The sequence below is a fragment of the Drosophila subobscura genome, chromosome J, assembly GCF_008121235.1.
Source record: "Drosophila subobscura isolate 14011-0131.10 chromosome J, UCBerk_Dsub_1.0, whole genome shotgun sequence".
NCBI lineage: Eukaryota > Metazoa > Arthropoda > Insecta > Diptera > Drosophilidae > Drosophila > Drosophila subobscura.
Window position 1 is genome coordinate 326770 of NC_048532.1, and position 22482 is coordinate 349251.

The 22482-nt window shown below is 38.9% G+C and overlaps 1 protein-coding gene across 2 annotated transcripts; it reads right to left on the reverse strand.

The window, feature by feature from the left end:
* Positions 1-6582: 6582 nt before the first annotated feature.
* Positions 6583-21357, reverse strand: LOC117895121 (cyclic AMP response element-binding protein A). 2 transcript variants are annotated; one of them, XM_034802530.1, is made up of 7 exons: positions 20495-21357; positions 11304-11514; positions 8971-9485; positions 8676-8907; positions 8455-8600; positions 8251-8394; positions 6583-8181 (listed from the first exon to the last, which is right to left on the reverse strand). In XM_034802530.1, exons 1-7 carry the CDS (start codon positions 20546-20548, stop codon positions 7987-7989), a joined length of 1497 nt encoding a protein of 498 aa, XP_034658421.1. In that variant the 5' UTR covers positions 20549-21357; the 3' UTR covers positions 6583-7986. The 2 variants fall into 2 exon arrangements, with proteins under 2 accessions (XP_034658421.1, XP_034658420.1); XM_034802529.1 differs by having other exon boundaries at positions 6584-8181; positions 8455-8907; positions 20495-21356.
* Between the last annotated feature and the right edge of the window lie 1125 nt (positions 21358-22482).

Consider the following 22482-nt stretch of genomic DNA (forward strand, 5'->3'; position numbering starts at 1 on the left):
GGAGCAACAAATTCTTGTTGAATCCGTTCAAAAACAAACTCTGACAGACTCTTACCAACATACCGATCTAGGCTAAAACAAGTGGACCTACCCTCTTTACACCATCGCTCCCAAACTCTTTTGGGACAAATCGACTTTGCGGTTCCCTCCAGACAAACCCGTACTTTCCGCCCCATCCGATTACCCATATTCAGATCTAAATACGCTCAGCTGAACCTTTCCGGGTTTTATGCCATAATTATAATTACTTGTACCATTTAATATCCCCCGAAACCACCTTTGAAAAATGGTATTTCTATATCTGGACGTTGATATGTAATCGCTGCACCATCAAGTGGCCCATGCGATATCAAGCCAAAGCCTGTTACGCGCGGAACGCAGCAGTACGCCGCATGAGGCGTGTCGCGATTAACCGAACCGATCGCTAACATGCACGAAAGATAGATTTTAGGCTAATATTCTAGGAAAATTAGAGCTAAACACAACTAAACTAGAGCAACTAGAGCTAGGCAAGCAAAATTACCAAAATCTGAAACAAGACAAAAATAACGAGAAGGGACGTGTGAGACGCTTCTTACGCGTCACAACTTTTATACCCGGCACTCAGTACTACATCTACACCTTAGCGGTTATTTGTCAAATTTTAAATTTTTTCTTCATTTGTCATCTACATCTACAACACTTCTCACACCAACACGCTCCTTTAGCTCGCCACCCTTCCCTAGACCCACACACTGCAGACTCACGGCAGTGGGCGCACTCTGCGCGAAGCAGAGTGTGAATGAGAGAATGTGCAATAAACATATAAGCTGCGGGACGGGGTGGGTTTAGCCACTGCAAATCTGGATGCAAAATTTTGTGGCTCTAGCTTTTATGGTCTCTGAGATCCAGGCGCTCAACAAGACGGACGGACAGACGGACGGACAGACAGACATGATCAAGAGTATATATACTTTATGTGGTCTGAATTTTTCCATCTGTGCGTTACATACAACCGTTATTCGCACAAATACAATATACCCTATTTACTCTTCGAGTACCGGGTATAAAAAGTTGTTCTGCACTGATTCAATACGGTCCTGATGTATGTTGTTCTGAGGGCACCATACACATGAGCCGTATTCTAAAATCGGACGAACAAGCGAGATATAGAGAGTCTTCGTTATATAGGGGTCATCAAATTCCTTTGACCACCTCTTTATAAACCCAAGCACACCCATGGCTTTATTTACCATGGTAGAAATGTGTTCAGAAAACTTTAACTTGGGGTCTAGTTTAACACCAAGATCATCAACTAATATAATTCTCTCAAGAGAACTACCGCAGAGGGTGTAAGGTGCCAGTAAGGGGCTGGAGCTATGAAAAGTCATTACTTTGAACTTCGAGGCATTAAGGTGTAACATATTTGGTGGTGTAATCAGTCGTGTATTAACTATCAAAACACTTTCAGAGGGATATAAAATTGTTTTCATAACTTTTAAGGATATTGAAGACCTTGGTCTTGCCTTCAACCATCTTCGACCATCGACTAAAAGACAATTTTTTCGCATAAAAAATCATTTTTCAGGGTGCTTCTTTTAGTTTAAACTATTTAATACTAGCTGACCCGGCTAACTTCGTACCGCCTAACAGTCAATGAATGTCGTGTTACTTTTTAGCTGAACTAATGTATCATTTGATGAACGTAAAACAATGATACAAAATAATATATTTATATAGATAGAAACAAAAACGGATTTTATTATGATGAATGATGATGAAAACATACATACATACAGAATGAGAATAAAAATAAAAATAAATAAAAAATAATAATTAAGTACTTCAAACTCATGTCAGAAAAAAAATGATTGAAAACTATGTTGTGCAGATTGGGAAAAAAAAACGAGAAGGGACGTGTGAGACGCTTCTTACGCGTCACAACTTTTATACCCGGCACCCAGTACTACATCTGCACCTTAGCGGTGTTTTGTGTTTAATCTGTCATCTACATCTACAACTTCTCACACCAACAAGCTTCTTTAGCTCGCTCCCCTTCCCTAGACCCACACACTGCAGACTCGCGGCAGAGGCAGTGGCAGAGGCCGCACACTGCGCGAAGCAGAGTGTGAATGAGGAAAATGAGAAGAATGTGAAAAAAACAACAAAAGCTGCGGGACGGGGTGGGATTTCTTCATTGTGGCTATAATAATGGTCCAATCGGATCCCAATTTAGTGATCTGATATGGTCATTCCCTACGGAATAGCGTTTCAGTTTTCTTTTATCTTTAAAAGATAAAGCCATTTTCGCCATTTCGCGGGGGCGGGGCTCATTTTTGAAATACACTTGTAACATTGTGAACATATAGAAGTCTGGATGCAAAATTTGGTGCCTCTAGCTTTTATAGTCTCTGAGATCCAGGCGCTCAACAAGACGGACGGACAGATGGACAGACGGACAGACAGACATGGCTCTATCGACTCGCCTATTGATGCTGATCAAGAATATATATGCTTTATGGGGTCGAAAACGTTTCCTTCTGTGCGTTACATACAACCGTTATTCCACACAAATACAATATACCCTATTTACTCTTCGAGTACCGGGTATAAAAATTACATAAATGCCAAAAATTCGGGCTTTTTACCAATAGTGCAATGGAAACGCTACAAAACGACTGCTCATTATAAGATACTGACAGCTAGAAAATCTTTATTTTCTCTGGGGTTTCAGAACGCACTATCACCAAGAGACGTGGAGAGAATTAAAAAACTTGGGAATAGGAAAGAGAGTGAAAAACATAAAAATTGATGAATTGGATATATAAATGGAGTAACTTTTTTTTTTTTTTTTGAGCCGTGTTTCAACTTTATTTAAGATCTGTTTTCGCAGACAATTATTAAATTTCCTCTTTGGGTACTTGGCAATCTTATTTCAGTTATCTTATAAAATTTTTTACGAAATTTTGACTTTAAATACTCGGGAAAAGTCGAAAAAATAAATCATGTGTCTATTATTTTTATGAATACATGAGGTGCACTGATTGAGCGTTGTTTAGGTTATCGCTCGTTAAAATCTATAGGGAGGCGCCTGAGCTAAAATTGTTCAACCAACCCTAAAAAGATTACAACATCCAAAAAATTTACCTGTTGGAGGGTGCCGCGCCCAACTGTCAGAGTATTTCTGTCTTCAGACTAGAAAAATAATGAAAAAAAGAATGCTAAAATTACAAAAATTCCTAAACTTTGTCGGTCTTTAATGCGTTTTTTTTTGGGGTTTTAGGGTTGGTTGAACAATTTTAAAGACAATTAACCACTAAGTGACAAACAGGATACAAAGAAGCTGTACTACAGCCATAGTAAATATTTCAGAAGACATTCGAATAAAAAAGGATGAAGCAAAAGTTTCGTTATTGCTTATTGCTACCACTTGACTTCCGTAAATCATTTGACATGGTTAATCACGAGATCTTATTAAGTAAATTATGCAAGTTTTTCAAATTTTGTAAGCCAGAAATAAAGCTATTGGTATCGTATTTATCTGAAAGAAGAGAGGCAGTTGTAAATCAAATAGAATCTCGTCAATAATGAACATCACACGCTCCTTTTTATACCCGGTACTCGAAGAGTAAATAGGGTTATTGTATTTGTGCACAAAGTGAATGTATGTAAAGCACAGAAGGAAACGTTTCCGACCCCATAAAGTATATATATTCTTGATCAGCATCAATAGCCGAGTCGATTGAGCCATGTCTGTCTGTCCGTCCGTCCGTCTGTCCGTCTGTCCGTCTTGTTTGTCGGCTAGTTCTCAGAGACTATAAGAGCTAGAGCCACCAAATTTTGGCTCCAGACTGCTGTATGCTCACACTGAAACCAGTGTATTTCAAAAATGAGCCACGCCCCTTTCCGCCTCCGCAAAAGGGCGAAAACCTCCCAAATCTACAATTTTGAAGATAACAAAAAACTAAAAACGCCATTCCGTAGGGAATGGCCATATCTATCAGATCACCAAATTGGGATACGATTGGATCATTATTATAGCCACAATGGAGAAATTAATTTTCAGTGGCCAAACCCACCCCGTCCCGCAGCATTCACACTCTGCTTCGCGCTGTTTATGGCCTCTGCCCACTGACACATCTCTGCCGCTGCCTCTGCCGCTGCTTCTGCCGCTGCCTCTGCCGCTGCCTCTGCAGCGACTCTGCAGTGTGTGTCTATAGGGGAGGGTGGCGAGCTAAAGGAGCGTGTTGGCGTGAGTAGTGTTGTTGATGTAGATGACAGATGAAGAAAAAATGTAAAATTTGACAAATAACCGCTAAGTTGCAGATGTAGTACTGAGTGCCTGGTATAAAAGTTGTGACGCGTAAGAAGCGTCTCTCACGTCCCTTCTCGTTTAATTATACATATGTGAACGACCTGCCAAATGTCTTTTTAAAATGTAAGAGTCATATTATGTATGCAGAGGATGTCAAAATGTACATATGTTAGCTGTCTATTGAGTCAAATTGCTGAGCGTAGAAGTGTATGCAACAGTGAGTTGTTAAATGTTATTGACTGGGCGAGCGTAATGGATTGCTACTTAATGCAGATAAATGTTAAAGTGCAGTAATATATAAGAAACCACTTAATACGACGAACTACCCCAAGTTTGTAATTTAAGAAAGAGAAATCAATTATGTAGATCATGCAGAAGACTTTAGGAATCATATTTAACAATACGCTTTCTTGGTAGCAAAAGCTAAGAGAAAATCCCTACCAGATAGCCTCAAAATAATGATAAATAAATACATATGTATTTGACGGCTAGTTTATTTTATGGAAATGAGATATTTGGACATTATGTTACTGAATCTCAAAGAAAACTAAAAGTTACATTTAAAACAATACCCGTTATATTTATAATACACGACAAGCGTTCATATCTTGATTTTTTCAAAACAAATTTTTAAAATGGATTTCAGGACATGAACAGGGTACAGAACAATCATTCTTCTGCTTCGAATAATCTATGCTAGACAGCCAAGCTACTTACATATGTACATGATAAATTAAACTTTTCTTTATCAACTAGAGCGTTGAATCTTGAACCATAAGGTACATGCTTGCCAATCTGGAAAACAATTAATAACAAATGCTATTTTATTATGATGATTATGATTTTAAGATCCTTTGTTTTAAATATTAAACGAGAAGGGAAGTGTGTGACGCTTCTTACATGTCACAACTTTTATACCCGGTACTCATATGTACACATGTACATGTATGTATGTAAGTATATACATGTATTAATACTTTTTTTTTTTAATTTAATCGCTACAGCGAAATTGGTTGGTCACAGACGATGAGTCCGCATTGACCAGGTAAAAATGTTACTAAAAATTTGGAGCTCAAAAAAGAGTTTTTTGCCGAACGAACACTAGAAATAGAATGTATGTATGTATATATACCACACGGCAACGCAAAAAAACCGTTTTTTTTTCGAATTTTACATTTGACATTATACATTTGTTTTACATACGTCATCTTCATCTACATCACTTCTTACTCGAACACGCTCTTTTAAAATAATTTAAAATTTCAAATTTTATTTGCGTTTACTGCAAATTAGCTTGATTCCAATTCGGCGATCTGATAGATATAGTCCCTCCGTACGGAAGGGCGTTTTTAGTTTTCTTTTATCTTCAAAATTTTAGCTTTTGGGAGATTTTTGCCTATTGTGGTGACGGAAGGGGCGGGGCTTATTTTTTAAACACACTTGTAACAGTGTGAGCATACGTGTGTGAAAAGTCTGGATGGAAAATTTGTTGGCTCTAGCTTTAATGTCTCTTAGATCCAGGCGCTCAACAAGACGGACGGACAGACGTACAGATGGACAGACATGGCTCAATCGACTCAGCTATTGATGCTGATCAAGAATATATATACTTTATGGGGTCGGAAACGTTTCCTTCTGTGTGTTACATTTTTTCCCCACAAATACAATATACCCTATTTACTCTTCGTGTACCGGGTATAAATTAACACTATGATGAACAGCAACTTATATGAGGATATGTCTAAAGTCTTAAAAATCAAGAAAATAAACATACAATTAATCGGGATTTTGTCGGTTTTCTATTGCTCACATTCCAATCTTTTCAAGTCTAAGTATTCCAGTCTGTAAGTTTTTAAATTAGTGAGGAGCGGCCAACTATTTCAATCAACACATCTGGATGTATACGGAGTTTTCATATATCTTGTATCCCTTAATCGCATTTCCTGCATCGCATTTGTGGTTCAATTATACCTTTAAGTCTTAAAGTTTAAGAGAACGTTCGTCCCCCTTGTGTGCAGCGCTATAAATGCCATTTGCAGAATTTCATAAAAATTAGATTTAAATTTAATATAAAATGGCTGAGCCCGTTTCGGGAGTCCTAGGACAGATAAGTAGTCAAAAAAGAAAATGAGTTTCGCATATCGGTGCTGTTCTAATAGTTGTTTGCAATCTATTTTAAATTGCATTTTTTTATTAAAAATTACAGCAATTCATAAAAGTTTTACAATTTTTTTGTATATTTTCTGGTTTTCGTTTGAATCCTATTTATATTTGTAATTTACATTTTTCGTTAAGACTGCTGTTCTCGTGGACTTCTTTAATCGCATCTTCTTTGTATGAAGTTTTTTTATAGTAAAGTTTTTGTAATTGCACAAACTTTTTCTATGTAAACTTCGACAATGTCTCAATAATTATCTATAAGGTTTTCTTTGTTGTATAATTTTACTAACAATTGCACAACTCCGCTTGGTTTACAGTGTAATCTTTACACGCACAAATATTTTGTGTAGTTAGTACATACTCATCCAAATAATAGGAAATCATCTGTTTACGCTTCAAACTTCACTTAAGTATTTTTGAAAGATAATTGAAACTAATTTAAACTAGAATGACTCATTTTTTAACGCCACGGGAAGAGCGCGAAACATCTGCATTACTAGTTATGCAAAAAAAACTGCACTGAAAAGTAAAATTGAAGTATATTCATTTAAAAACAAGTTGGTAAAACATTGATTACCTTGGGGGTTGCCTTCGGACTTTTGAGCTCTTATAATATTAAACTTAACAAACAAAAATTCATTTTCATAATTGGCTCGGAAATTGTTTAACGCCTTAGAGAACCATTTCACGATTCTTACTATGCATTGGCTTTTTTGCGTTTGCAGCTTTTAAAATGATGCATATATGCATATGTACTTCGTTATGAAATTATGCTATCTACCTCCATTATGCAATTTTTTATGTATATACTTTCGAAACATTTGTTAGCTTGAGAAATGACGTTTAAAGGAACAAGAGTCGTGGCAAAGACAGTACAGAGATGCAGCTCCAACAGTCTTCCGTTCATTCATTGTTTTCAATCATTATCAATCATTACTAAAACATAATGTATGCATATGTACATATATCGCGGCTCTTATGTGGATTAAGCTAAATTATATCAGATCAGATCGAACAGAGCCCACATCTAAGCTTGCCATATCCGATTTTTTGTAGATTTTCTTCTTTACGTTTCTCTTTTGTTTTTTTGGTCTCTTGAGTTCGTTCAATTACGTGTACAATAATGTTAGTTAGCATCTCTTATGATCGACATCATTTCTGTTGTGGTCGCAGTTGGAGTTGGTAAGTGTCTACAATCTAGGTAAAATGTATATAACAGGAATGCATGACTAATTTACATATCTATATATAAGAAACGTTCTACGGGTAGCTAGGGCACACATCCATACATACAAATGATATGGTATTAGTTATGGGCATCTAGGTGCAAAATCGTTTGAATATAGATGGGGAGAGGGCTGCAAGAGTGGCTGTAGGAGTAGGAGAACTCGCAGAGTAGGAGGGAGACGGACACAATTTCTTACATCAATTTAAAATTTATAGTAATATGTATATATGTAGTTATAGGTTTAGGTATTTCGGGAAGGCGGGCAAACAAGAAAAGGAACCGGCACACGTCCTGGGTCCCTGGCTTAGGTCTTTTTTACATTGTGCTTGCTAACTAGGGCTTGCAATTTGTGCAGCTGACTAAGTAGATTGGCATTGGTCTCTTCCAGCGACTCGAGGCGCTTCTTGTAGTCGTGATTCTCAGTGACAAGAATTTCCACGCGCCTCTCTAGCTGGTCCATATATTCCTTCTTCTTTCGACGACTTTCCTGAGCAGATATCTATGAAAGGGAGTATAAATCACATTATAGTTATAGTTTTAGTTGGATATTTTTTACAGTCCGCCTTACTTTATTTTTAATTTTTCGTCGAATCTTCTTCAGCGATTTCTCTTCGGCTTTTGTTAGAGGGAGCTTCTGCGGAATCGGATAACCCTCGGCGAGCAAGGTACGTTTCTCCTCTTCTGTCAGCAGTAGCGTGCCTGTAGAGCCCTTCTGCAAGTCCAAGGATTTGATAAGTTTTGTTGCTAAATATCGGGAGCGGGTCGAACGTACCGGCTGTGAGCTTATCAGCGGCGTGTGTATGGGCTGCCTTGTTGTGGTATTGCTGTTGCTGGAGCTTGAGCCGGAACCGCCGCAGCTGGCAGAGCGCGTGATGCCGGTAACGTTTCGTCGCACCATGGTCGAAGTCTCACCATTGGCTGCATTTGCCACGGATATAGAAACGGAAGCGTTGGGCGACAATGGCGAAAACAAATGTTCCGGTGTCAAGTTACCTTCGGAATCGTCGCTGGGAAGAGATGATGGCGGCGTCAGGGGAATGCCGTAAGCATGTGACTTGCCCGAGCTGCTGCTAGTGGTGCTGCTGTTGCTGGTGTTTTGTTTTTCGCTCTTGATCTCCATTTTGGCCATTATCAGATCGCCCTGTCCCAGAAGCGTGTGCTGGTTACTCTGCTGGGACTTAATGAGGTGATTGTTGCTGCTGCTGGTCAGCAAGAGTCCGCCGTGCTATTTAGTGGTAAGACATTGAGTACAGTTGAACTTCATCCTCGTTTTTTAGGAATAGCCTACCTTCTGCTCAAAGAGCATTTCCGTCTGTAGATGAGCCAGATTGTGGGTCATCTGGTGCTGATGGGAGCTGCTGCTTCCCTGTGAGTTGGGACTAGCGGGGCAGCTGGAGTCGGGAGACATAGGCTCATCTTTGATTGCCGACTCGTCGATCTCAATATCGGAGCATAAGTCCGGCGAAATGCTTCCAGATCGAATCGACGACAACGACGAGCTGCAGTCATTGTCGTACAAGTGAGGTAGTTGATAGGGCTCCATAGTAGCGACCACGTGACTGGAGCTGTTACTGTTACTCCCGGTCTGCAGGTGATGCGCGTGCGTATGGAGGCCGGCCCGTGTCAAAGTCGCTGTGGCTGTGCTCAGCTCTGTGCTCCGGGCGGGATTGCAGCTTAGTCGGCTGCAGTGTGTGGCGGGTGTGTGCGATTGCGGATGCAGGGTGAGGCATTTGGGATCGATGGTAGCCCGCACACTGGTTGCCGACTTCAGTGAAATTGCGGGGAAACATTCATCATCCATGTCTGTTGGAAAGGGGAAAATAAACGTTATATTTAAATCAAGCTTTTGCAGGTGACTATCCCGGGTTTAATCAGATTAGATGTTGCTGTTATTTTCCCAAAATAGATTTAAGCTTTAACTATGTCAGAATTGGTCCATACTTGTTGGCTTCTTTGGGTCAGTTTCGCTCAATTGAAAAAGACCCTGAAGTTTTAGAAGTAAGTTAACCGAGCGGAACACGAAGTCAACGCTTCGGTCAAACCAAACACTTTTTATACCCGGTACGCGAAGAGTAAATAGGGTATACTGTATTTGTGCGAATAACGGTTGTATGTAACGCACAGAAGGAAACGTTTCCGACCCCATAAAGTACATATATTCTTGATCAGCATCAATAGCCGAGTCGATATAGCCATGTCTGTAATATAATAGGTAGGGCAACCAAGTTTAGCATCCAGACTTTTGTATGCTCACACTGATGAAAATGCATTTCAACGTTTCCTTCTGTGCGTTACGCAAATTGCTCCGAACACAAATATAATATACACTTTTTACTCTTCGATATAATAACAAAACAAAACTGAATGTAATTATAATTTTTTTTAAATAAATGGAAAAAAATATTTGTATACTCAACTTGCACAAGTCTTTTTCCTCAGAATAGCCACATTCACATTCAAAAACATTCACTTATAAATGGCTTCCTTTTTGGTGAAATTCATCACTTATACGGGCCTTACTTCTCAGTAAAATTCAACAAATATAATGGCCTGACTTTTTCGTGATTATCACTTGTAAGCTTGTTTTCTCTGGATGACACGTCATCACTTACGCTCCTAGGACATCTCCATGTTAACAACATCATTTTGTTGATTAGGAAGTCATCGCGACTGGCATCGATGTGTTGCCGCTTCCACATCGATGACCCTTACTGCATGGGATATACGAGTACTATATATACATATGTACATATGTATGCATAAATACACATGTATGTACATTCATATTTGCGCAAAATATTTTGGGTAAACATTGTTGAGTCTGGTCTAACCTACATATTCTCCATACTATACATACATATGTATGTATATATGTATGTACGTCTATAGAGAACTCTTTGTTCCGTACTCCACAATTTAACAAATATTGTGCAACAACTTCAATAATATTCTGTAACTATTCAAACATCAGACCGTTTATTTAATAAAAATAAGGCTGGCCGGGGCACGCGTCGGATAGGCTCACAATGCACACATGTGTTTGCATTTAAAATATTGTTTTTTCAGTTTTTTCTGTTTTCTGGCAAAAAGCTTTCTTTCCAGTTCCTCACTCGAATTTGGATCGTTTTAATTTTATTTGGACAGTTGTACAGTTCAGTCTCTATAAAATTACAGATAAAAGCTCGAAAAGAGACTAGTCCCAGACCAGACCGCAGTCAACCTCAATTATACACTCTTTTCTCTCACACTCATTACTTGTATACAAACACTCACACAATTAAATTTTTTGTGCTCTCCGTACCACTGATATTCGTTTCATGCCCGAGTATTGCGTTAAATAATTTAATTCTACCGCGACACTAAATACAAATATAATACAGAGAACAGCACAAAACAGAATATAAACTATTTTTCAATTGTTATTCTAGTCAAAGAAATTCTTATGGTTGCTGTTTTCAATTTATGCATGGCCTAAATAGACCAGCTGAAAGCTGTTTTAGAATTGGGTTTAGGGCCTATCTGGCAGAATACGCTTAAACGCAGTCGTCTCTATGCAATATGATTCGCAAATGTACCATAAGTGTACCAGTCGACCACAATTATTTATCAGAAAGTACTTACCCTCGATTTTGGCCTGCAGGCTTTTTGGGGAATCTGGCAGGGAATCAACGTCGCTGTTTAGGCTATAGGAATGCTCGGTTTTGATGGGCAGCGTACCATTGAGTAGCGCATCCGAGATGAGCTTGTCATTGAGTATAACGGTGGGATCTTTGACATCGCGATCGAACAGCCAGTCGTGCATATCGTGATCGCCGCCAATTTTCAAGGATTCCTGTAAAAGCACAAGCAAATAAATTGTTGGGTTGGCAATTAGTAAATGTGCAAAAGTCATTCATAGTCGTGTTGCACGGCGATAACACGCTTATATAATTTCCGAATAATATAAAAAAAAACAAAAGTACAACTTAACTTCATACATTTGTACATATGTATATTAACTACGACCCATGTAGAGCAAAATCACACAAATCCCCCAAAACGCAACAGTAGACCAGCGACATACATATGTACATATGTACATAAAAATGTACTTATGTATGTATGTATGTATACCACTTATTTGAAAAATACATTCTCGCTAGATCTGACTTGAGTGTGGCCTTTTTTATGACATGAGGAGGCTATGGGCTATGCAGTATATATTTTTGTTGTCAATCTTATCAGAAGACAACGCTCAGCAATTCCAGCGTACCCTTGAAATGCTTGTTGCTGTACTCCACAATCAATTAGGAAAGAAAATTGTGTTCAAGTTATCAATGGTTGGGTCAATATTTTATGGGACTTGCAAATTCCCATTTCGATTGAATGATTTGAATTACTTTTAAAAGGTAAGGTGAAGGTAAGGAAGGTAAGGTTAGGTGTGTGACTATCAGACAGTCTTAATAAGGACATGACATGACATGCAATACTTTACAATTACGTATTTTTCCTAGTCTTTGTAATTAAAAAAGGTGTGAGTCGTAAGAGGAGTGTAAATTATAGCTAACGGATTCAAAGTAATTTAAAATAAACAATGAAAATCCCTCACAGTGCATCAGATAGCTCTCCTGTTGATCTTGGGAACAAGTTCTCAGCTATTTTCTGTTTGCCAGCAACAAGTCGGGGGGAACAAAAAACCAACGTTCAGAATAAATTTGGCTTAAATTTATTTAAAGCCAGATGATGTAATCCGAAATGTGCCACATTTAGTTTTGGACCGAATTTACTTAATTGCCGCCAACCAATCTACAGCCGTGCCATAAATTGTTTACCCATTAAAAATCGTCATTCTCTGGCATATGTATGTACATATGTATGCAAGTGTCCTATATACATATGTACATATGTATGTATGTACATGCGTATGCATATGTGTGATAAAGAGGTGCATCTAAGTAATTACACTTTAAAAGCACATTTGTTCATAAAAATTTGCTGGCTAGCTCGGCGTTTCCCCTAGTTTACATCGATATTCTAAGCCAGATAATTTTAAAATGGAATCGAATCCAGTTTTGGCCATAAAAAAGGGAATGTCGACGGCGTTTAATTTTGAGGAAAGGTATGAGATTCTTCACTATTTCACTGGTCTCTTTCTCTCTTTTTTCGTTTTCTTTTCAGGCTTACTACTTACTCTGTGCAAATGTATATATGTGAGTATTTACATATGTATTTACATACATATATCCTAAAACATTGATTACCTCTTGCACATGTGCATATGTACATATGTATGTACATACATGTTTAGGCAAGCATTGGCCTAAGCATTGGCAAGCATTGTACAGTCCATACGTGCACACTTCTGTGTACATATGTATGTATGTACATATGTATACATATGTATGTACATATGAGTATGTATGTATGTATGTATGTACGAATTTAGAATTTCGTATGTGTATGCGAAGGTGATGGGAAGACTATAGGTGACTAGGTGATGGCATCATTGGGCCACCAAATCCACTGATCGAGCTTCGCTTTATACATTTGTACATATGTACATATGTATGTATTTATGTACATATAAGAATATTGAATCATTAAGCAGAAAGTTAAAAAAATTGCATTTTAATGCGCTTGCCCTCACACATTTCGGCTCGTTTCGTAGGACAGTGCATTTAAACACAAATACACACGTGCTTTCTCCGCATTTTAGCCGTCTCTGTCTCCGCACATCAGGCCAAGAATCACCAAGCAGCACCAGAAACATACATATGTACACATATACATATATATGTACATGCATGCATACATAGGCGGTGTAAGCTAAGCCCAAGTGTGTCTGTGCGTGCCTCTCGTGTTGTGTAGTGGTGGTTGTGGTGTGTGTGTGAGTTTATGATGAGTTCAACGAACCGCGGGAACTGTTGAGAATTAGCAATTCTTGAAAAATGCTACCAAAACGGGCCACACACACACACACCACAGGTGTGCGCGTGTGTAACATATGTATGTATTTGTGTACGATCCGTTTAGTTGTGACTTGGCTGTGGATGATGGCGCACTGGTGCTGGTGATGATGATGATGATGAGGATGGAAGAAAGAAAGCTAAGAGAAAAAGACGGCAAAATTGCTCGCAGGCATTTACTACTTCTTTTGTATGTTGCTTGTGGGATGCGAGCTACGGGGAGAGAGAGCATCATTTGTTGCAAGTTTCAGGTGGGGTTTCTTTTTCTCCTTTCCTCACTGCCTCTCAGATTTTTGTTTTCACTGAAAGCTCGGTTGTACGGTAAAATGGCTAAGGGCGACTTCTCAAGTGGAAAGCAGTTTGGTGTGTTCCTGGTGCTTGATACTTCAAGTGATGTTTCTTAAACCACAAAAACAGCTTAAGCGCCTTAACCTGACTTGGGGCCAATCGATTGCCTAACCGTATAGCGTAGCTGGAGCTGGAGTCACAGTCCGAGTTGGAGTCTGCCTTCGAAATGCAATCGATTGACCCCATTTCAAAGTCGATACTTGTGAAGAGTAGAACCTGTTGCATTCCCTTGCCAGTGCGAGTAACTAAAAATATTCTCTGAGAACTTTTCATTTATTTTGTAACCCAATCAAGCAAACCACTTTGAAAACAAATAAAAGTAACAAAAACCAAAACAGTCGCCATAGCCTTTTTCTTTATCTTACGGAATTAAATTAACGTGGACATGTTTGAGCGGATAAAAGTGTTTAAGTATGGATTGCCGGTTACCGGTTTGCTCATTATACAATTTTATTAATATTTACAGTATTCAGGTCCCCTCATCCTCATTCAATTCTCTCTATTTGCCATCAGGTGAAAAGGCGTGAAAAAGACCAACATACATATGTACATCCATAGTACGTACATACATACATACATACATATGTACATACATAGTATATGTATATGTATTTCATTAAATTTCATTAAATAATTCAATTGGTTATAGTTTTTTCTTTTCGTTTCATCACTCTTTCTCTTGGCATTTCTCCCTATCTCCTTTTGGCTCTGATATTGACGGTTTTGCCATACCTCTTTCGGTTTTGCTTATTTTTTTGCATGCTCCACAAATTGGATTGATTAAATAATGGTGCAGCAAGCGAAAACCTTTCACATTTACAAAAAGGCAGATGTATGTGTATGTATGTATGTATGTGTTCCGGTGTGCTGGAGTGTGAGACAATCATTATGTATCGTATATATGTATGTATGTATTTACATACATATGTACATACATGTGTACATAAACACATACACACATATGTAAATATGTAATATATATATGGTTTTTTTATCGCTTTCTTTGTGTTGTGCACAGCATTTTTAGCGGTCTTTATTTTTTTTTCAATTTTTATGCCCATGCTGCATCATTCGCCGTTGGCAAAGTGAAAGGTGCTCGCTCCCACAATTCAAACGAGGAGGGACGTGTTAACCGCTTCTTACGCGTCACACCTTTTATACCCGGCACTCAAAAGTACATACATATTCACATCTGTACATTTTTTCTACATATTTCATTAACATCTACGCCCCCCTCCCCAAGAGCCGCACACATCCCGAAGCAGACTGTGGAAAGAGAGAATGTGCAAAAAATAAGCAAAGCTGCTGGACGGGGTAGGTGTGGCCACTAAAAACTAATTTTTTCCTTCTGGCTATAATAATGATTCAATCTAATCATAATTCGGTGATCTGATAGATGTGGCCATTCTCTACGGAATGGCATTTTTATACCCGGTACTCGAAAATTAAATATTGTATTTGTGGGGAATAACGGATGTTTGTAACGCATAGAAGGAAACGTTTCCGACCCTATAAAGTATATGTATATATTTTTGATCAGCAACAATAGCCAAGTCGATTGAGCCATGTCTGTCTGTGGAGTGGGAGGTGTCTGTCCGAGCGGTCAGAAGCTTATCAACAACCTACGAGTAGTATGTTTGTGTGTACTTTAGTTTATGTGAGAGGAATGAACAAAGTACGTAAGCAGTCGCATGGTCGCAGTACGTCTAACGGCCCCAACAACTATTCGCCAAACGGAAAGAAATGTGAAAGTAGCCAGCAAAACACACAACTTCTGCTATCAGTTTTCACGTAGTCCTTTCACAAAATCTTTGATTTGCGGAATCTTAAGCCTAAGCTAAATCTGCATTCTGTATATGTACATACATACGTACATATGTCATTGGTGAGAAAGAACCGGGTAGCCTTTTTTGAAAGCCCAGAATGAATTATCTTTCAACGTTTCTTGGAAAGAGTAAACCAAATAAATATGCCGTACCTTGGTAATTACGATATTCTTGGCCTTAACATATGCATGTACATATGTACATATGTACATATGTACGGCCCTGTGGCCAATAGTTTTTACGTTGGAGTTGACCCAACGTTTATTTGACGATACTTGCAAATTTTCACTCGGAAACTGATTTTGCTGTATATATGTACTTAAAGATGTTTTTAGGAAAAGTTGAATATCTTCGTTTGCTTTCCCGAAAAATGTCTCCAACTGTTGCTTCCAGATGCCCGCTGTCACACTTATCGGATAACACTTCATCAACGCTCACAATATGTTCCTACGCCCACTCCTATTACTCATCCAATCAACCCAACTAAAGCCAACTCAAACACCCAGCTAGCCCCCCAAGAAAACTGTCTTCCATCCTGGGTGTGGAACATATTGTAGTCTTGCTAAAAGTCTATGAATAATTCACATATTTCCTTACCACAACCACTTCGCGCCATCCTTACATTGACGTCAGTAAAACATGGCCTAAACAGCTGTCGACCGACAGCCACCCACTCTGACCAGTGGTAAGAGAGCCTTGGAAGAGAGCCAACTAGGCAAAGAGAAATCGAGTAAACACTGCGCATCCTGTTTGACGCAGCGCGTGGCCAAGTTCGCATGAATGAACGCAAACGGAGCTGAATGGCCGTGGACTTAAACGAAGAGAAGAGCGATACTAGCATGTGGGCTTTGGAGAGAAGGGATGTTTCGTGATTACGCGTTTTTTGTGGGACCGCCATATGGTATGATTTTGGCATAGAAATGTTGCCGTTGTAGCACGCTTAATTTGCAATAGTCTCCCATTCCTCTGCATTGGCTTGGATTGGTGTGTGTTAACCTGTTTCGCAGATTGCAACGCTCGCATCGGTGTATTGGAAATGTCAAAGTTAAGCAATCACAATACACACACAGATCGGCTTATAGACCATATTGAAAGTTTCATGCATGGCCCGAACAAGTTATTCAAATATGCTGCTCTCGAGAGTCGAGACGAAGACTGTTGTCAAGCACGTTTTTTCGAAGTTGTGTTGTTTTCCGTTGTTTTGTTGTTCTAGTATGCATTTCAAATAGCGGGCCTTGCCTTAAGCCGTTAGAAATGTAAACCTAACCACAACGTGTTGCACATTTGCATGCACAGTGGTTCACGGTAGACCATAAAGGGTGTCAAATTGATATCAAATAGTTGTTAATATCATTATGCTCGGACAGTATTTTCTCGGCGACTTGCTGACATTTTCTGCTTATATAAGCGAAAGTTAGCCCACAAAAAATCTTGAAATGTCGAATTTATAAATTTAAAATGCTTTTTTTTCTATCTAAATGAAAGAAAAAAGTTGCTGACTTCTTAGCATGCAGACAACCTTCTGGTTTTATGGCTATCCTCCCCCTGTACCCCTCTTCGTTTTGGCCATACAAAAGCTTAAGAAAGTCGAAATGCTTTGACGTTGGTCAGCATTCTTTTGTGAAGGGGACTGCCGGTTTTCTTATATGCAGCTTACATCGCCGTAGACCCAAGGTAATCATTTTGGTGTTTAAGCATTAACAAGTTGTCTGGACACTGTTTTTGCTTTTCGAGGCGATTGCATCCGATTTTAAATGAAGCTTATTTTGGCTGTATTTCAGATTTCAGTTAATTCTTCTTCAACGCATCCCTTTGCTTTTTCAGCGTCACTAAATGTTCATATGTACGGACATGTACATATGTATGTATGAATGGATGTATGTATGTATATATGTATGTATGTACATACAGCAATAGAGAAGATTGCATGGTTCTAAATCCGCATATGAGGCATTTTTCCTGTTTCCAAGTGCTCTGGACGCCCCTTATCATCGAGATGTGTAAAGTTTAAACATTATTTTGAGCGTTCGGTGGCAAAAATTTGTATTTCTTATCACTTAAATAATCCACAAGAATAAAAAATCTTTCGATAGAAAATGTACATTGTTTGAACATGAAGTGCGTTGTTTCCTAAACACGTTTGAGTCGACTTTCCATGTAAAACCCCACAGATTGTGTGACCTGACCCGTAATCAAAGCAGTTGCTGGTTTTTTCCCTACCAAATGACTTCAACGAAATTCCCCTGTTCTTAAACACACATAGTATGTACATATGTACATATGTACATTTGCATGTATACAATATGATGAATTTAGCGATTACGAGACATTTTAATGATGCCTTTGGTCTGGGAACTCTTCCAGGCATTCAACTGATAGGGGTAGCACTCAAATATCTCTTAATGAAATGGAAAGGGTGATAACAATAGTCGGGATCTGGGCTGGACAATGCTCGTAATTCGTAGGACTCATAAAACCTGACAACCATATCCCGTTCTGGCCAATTTTCTACCCTTATCAATGTTTGGATTTCCCTTTTATTAAAACTGATTATCTGTACGTATAATTATTTATAGTTTTTTTGTTATGGTTCGTCGGGGGAAAAAACTCAGGGAATCAATATTATTATTCACTTTAATTTTTTGTCCCCATCTTTAAGTGGAAAGCGGTGCACTAACCTAATCAGAAATAAGCATTTTAGCCCTTATCTGTTTTTTTCGCTTTTGCTTTTTGGTTACAAAATATTTTATGATAAGATTCTTGATATGCCTGAAGAGTCTTTGGAATGATAATATATAGGTATTATTAAAATACTCTAAAATGAGAAAGAAATAGTAAAGAGCAACCTGCCATAGAACACTCATAAGACCTTGGTCATGGACCGACATATACCATTGAATAGATTGAAGAGGAGCGTTTGGAATCATATCGAGAAAGAGTATTGGAACAAAGATTTTACGAACGGATTAATAACACATTCGCGTTCACAATTACACGGATAAAATTGCATTCGAGAGATGATCTAAATGAGCGCACGCCCGGGGTGCACTGGTATATTGTAAGGTTTACTTCGGAAAAACACAAAAAGCAAGCCATGAGCGTATTTTCCCGGGTAGCGGGGCTATTCACATTGCCTACATTGTCATGTAGAGTTAATTCGCTCGGGCACATTATCTTCCGAATAGTAATGACACTGGGGAACCGTACCGTGTACCGAGTTGACACACGGCAAAGTGCAACAGCAGCAAGCGAAAAAGTCATTACTTTGCATTTAGACCAGCTGATAGCGGCGCCTCGGACTAGCTCGACCGCTTATCAAGGCTCCATGTGTCCTCCGCACAAGCCGTAATAGATTCTTCTTTTTTGCCTCAGCGTGCTTCCCCTACAAGACAGTGAGGCAATTTCAGTGAAAGGCTGGACGGTCGGACGGGCGACATGTACTCATTACTGTTTCCGCTGCGATAAGCAAAAGACGTCGACATCTCTTCTACTCCGTAAACAAAGTTCAACGCAGCCGCAGCCCCAGCACGCATATGAAAACATTTCATTATATGGAAACATTTTTACTTCTACTGCTAGATTGGTTTGTGGGGGCGATAGAGAAATACAAAACTGAAATGGGTGGAATCGCTCGATAATGATAAATTTCTTTTAATTTCTTGGAAATCTTAAATTATCATTATCGCTCACGTAGAGCAAAACATCTAACTTACGAAGAGCAATGCCGTATATAACTCTACTGTTATCAAAACCATGTAAATTGATATATTTGAACACGGAAAATCACTAAAAATTGCCTTTTTTTCCTAAATGGAATGGAGTAGCTGCTCAGATAAAGGCCTTGAGCGTCGTTTCCGATGCCTGTAGCTCTTCGGGTTCGGTTTTGTTCTCCCCTGTTCTGTCATGTCAAATCATATTTAACTTTTTGGCGAAAGCTTTCTTGAGGGACGCCAATGTGCGTGTTCCTCCCGGAACGCCCCTTCATAAACCACAAACCCAACTAAAATTCGGGTGTGTTGTATATTTTGGTGTCTGATGTTTGGTAGCCGGGCAATTCGATTAGATTTTTGTATTCGGTCTGTTGGTGAGCGTTGATGAAATTGATGTTTGTGAGCGTTGGTGAAATGTTGACTTTTTTATGGGACTGTTTTTAGACAGAGACAGGTTTGTTCGAGTGGCTGCTTTGAGATTGGAGTTATCTATGGTGAACGCACACATACAAATTTGATCTTTTTAAAATGAAGAGAAAGAAGGAAGACCATCAGTAGGGATTCCCAACTTCATTTCGTTTTTTTCTGTCGCATTCAACTCATGAATAAGTTCACGTTTTCCCCCCAACTGATAAGCTTAATGTGTGTCTTTAAAGGGTTTTTCTTCTGATTTTTAAATGCAGTTTCGTTTTCATATAAACAAGAAACCTGAACCCTTCAGATATGAATCCCTGTCATCGGTCAGGGATTACAGCTCAAAGTTTGGGCCAATACTTAGTCAAATGCTAAAACAGAAACATTTCCACTTTTTTCTGGTAAATTGTTGACGAACATTGCCTTATCGTTTCGCCGAAGTGTTAGGTTATGGCTTTCCTCATATACTACCTACTCTTTGTTCATATCAAGCATATTTTCTGTAACAAAAGTTCTCGAGTATCAATCGATAGAGAAACGCATGCACTGCTAATAAACGAAACACTCACCGGATCTAAGTCGGAGTCCCATATGTCTTTGAGGTCACCATCGTAGAATTCCATGGTTATTTAAGGTTGATTTTTTGTTGCGATCTAAGAACTAATGATGTGCCGGTTGGGTGTTGTAGGTAGATTTGGTTCCAAGTGTGTCGTTTCTATGCTAACCCACTTATAGGACTATCAGCTTAATGCTCATAATTATAATACTCTCATAGAATTTTATAATTTCCGTGCCTCAATTCTGTTGTATTTATTCTTTTTATATTTTCTCTTTGCGCTCTCTTGTTTATTTTCTCTTCTCTTATTAAATGGAAACCTGTTGCTTCCAGAGAATGTTTTCACTTGACATTGTTATGTGTGTTTGTTTGTATCTGTGTGTGCGCACTGTGATACTGCCTATGATTGAGTGTGCGAGTGTGTTCCGGGCCGGGCATTCGTTCGCGTATGAATAAGTGTGTATCTGAGTGCGGATCTAACTTGCTTTACAACTTGCGGCCCGATTCAACTTGTTGCATTCTTCTTTCGCCTCCTAGTACATTTATTTTTCTTAAGAATTTATTGAATTGTTAACTCTTTTCCGTTTCAAAAACACTCGTTTTTCATAAAAATTATGAATTTTATATTTTTGCTTTCGTTTTAAGTACCTGGTAATAAGTTTATCTGATATATTTTTTATCGTGTTTTGTGTTGGATTGCCATATAAAATGATTTGGTTTAATTTTTTCGATTGGACTCTATTTATGGTACTGTGAATTTTCCGGAACCATGAAGAGTGGCACTTAATATGTGTGTTTAATTTTATTAACAATTTGAGTTCCCGTAGTGCGACCGCAGCCAAAAACGAAACGAGATATTATTATGATTGGATATTTTTTTCAGAAATATATTTTTGTTTTTGCGGTATACGCGGATCTTTATTTTCTACCAAAATTCGACACTAATTCTGTTGCTTCATTATTCGTGGCTAAAATTTTTGTGAGACCATTTTCCAAATTCTGGCTACATTTTTACTGCTCATGTTGCTAGAGAACATGTTGCTGTAATCACGAAGGGAGTATTAGAACAACGAGGTGGTGCTTCGCAATATTCGCATGTTGCTGGCATGTTGACAAGAGCCACCTTGTTTAGCTACTACCCCTTGCTAGTTCAACTGCCATGGAAAACTGATGGTAGGTACGGCCACTTTGATGGCCTAAGTTTACCCTTTTTATTAAAGTGAAAGGAATAAATGGAGTGTATATATATATATTAATGTGGCTTATAGGAAAGCCAGGAAGCGCCTCCCAAAGATAGCGGCAATTTAATGCCACAACACTCTGTAAGATCAGCAAGCTATCATTCCTTAGGCAGATATGCGAGGAGGCTGACATCAACGCTTGGTGGGCGGCCCAGTCGTCACCAGGAAGATCATAATAGTAAGCTATCTGTCGATAAGTATCTTTATACGGCATACACTAGTTCGGTGCTGTCGCCAATCCCCTATACAGCAACAAGAGTTTCAGAAAGAACCACACCTTCAGAGGAGCTGATGGCCTGCATGTCAGAGTCAGAGGTAAAGTGAAGGCGCGATCAGAGCGATCTGAAAGATTCAAAAGGGTGCCACGCTTGGTGGAGAGTGCCCATAGTAGCCAACCCAAGTAGAAAAAGTGTATGTCTATGGGTAGTCGACCGTTTTGACTGGTAAGGGCCAGTCACGTCTCTTAGAGATTCTTAGTAAATTTTATACAGCCTTAAAGTGGATTGTCTGTATGTATAATTCACCGAGCAAAAGAGAAAACGATCTCTTTGGATACATTTCACGCTCTTTGAAGCCTGGTCTAAAGCGAATGTAAGCCGGCTTTTACGTCGAGCCGCGACTCTCGGCATAGGAAAGAAAACAAGTTTCTTCCGACGCGTTGCGTTGCGTTGCGTTGTGGCAACATTTGTTAACCTGTTTTTTATTATAGATTTTTTGTTGGTATTCGATTTGGCCTGCAAGGGTTCCGTTTCCCTCTGCC

Coding starts and splice junctions, on each gene's coding strand:
- LOC117895121 (XM_034802529.1), bottom strand. CDS start 20,548: ATGGAATTCTACGATGGTGACCTCAAAGACATATGGGACTCCGACTTA. Junction 9,486..11,303: donor CCTGCAGGCCAAAATCGAGG/GTAAGTACTTTC, acceptor CCTTTCCAACAG/ACATGGATGATGAATGTTTC. Junction 8,395..8,454: donor CGCTGATAAGCTCACAGCCG/GTACGTTCGACC, acceptor TTGGACTTGCAG/AAGGGCTCTACAGGCACGCT.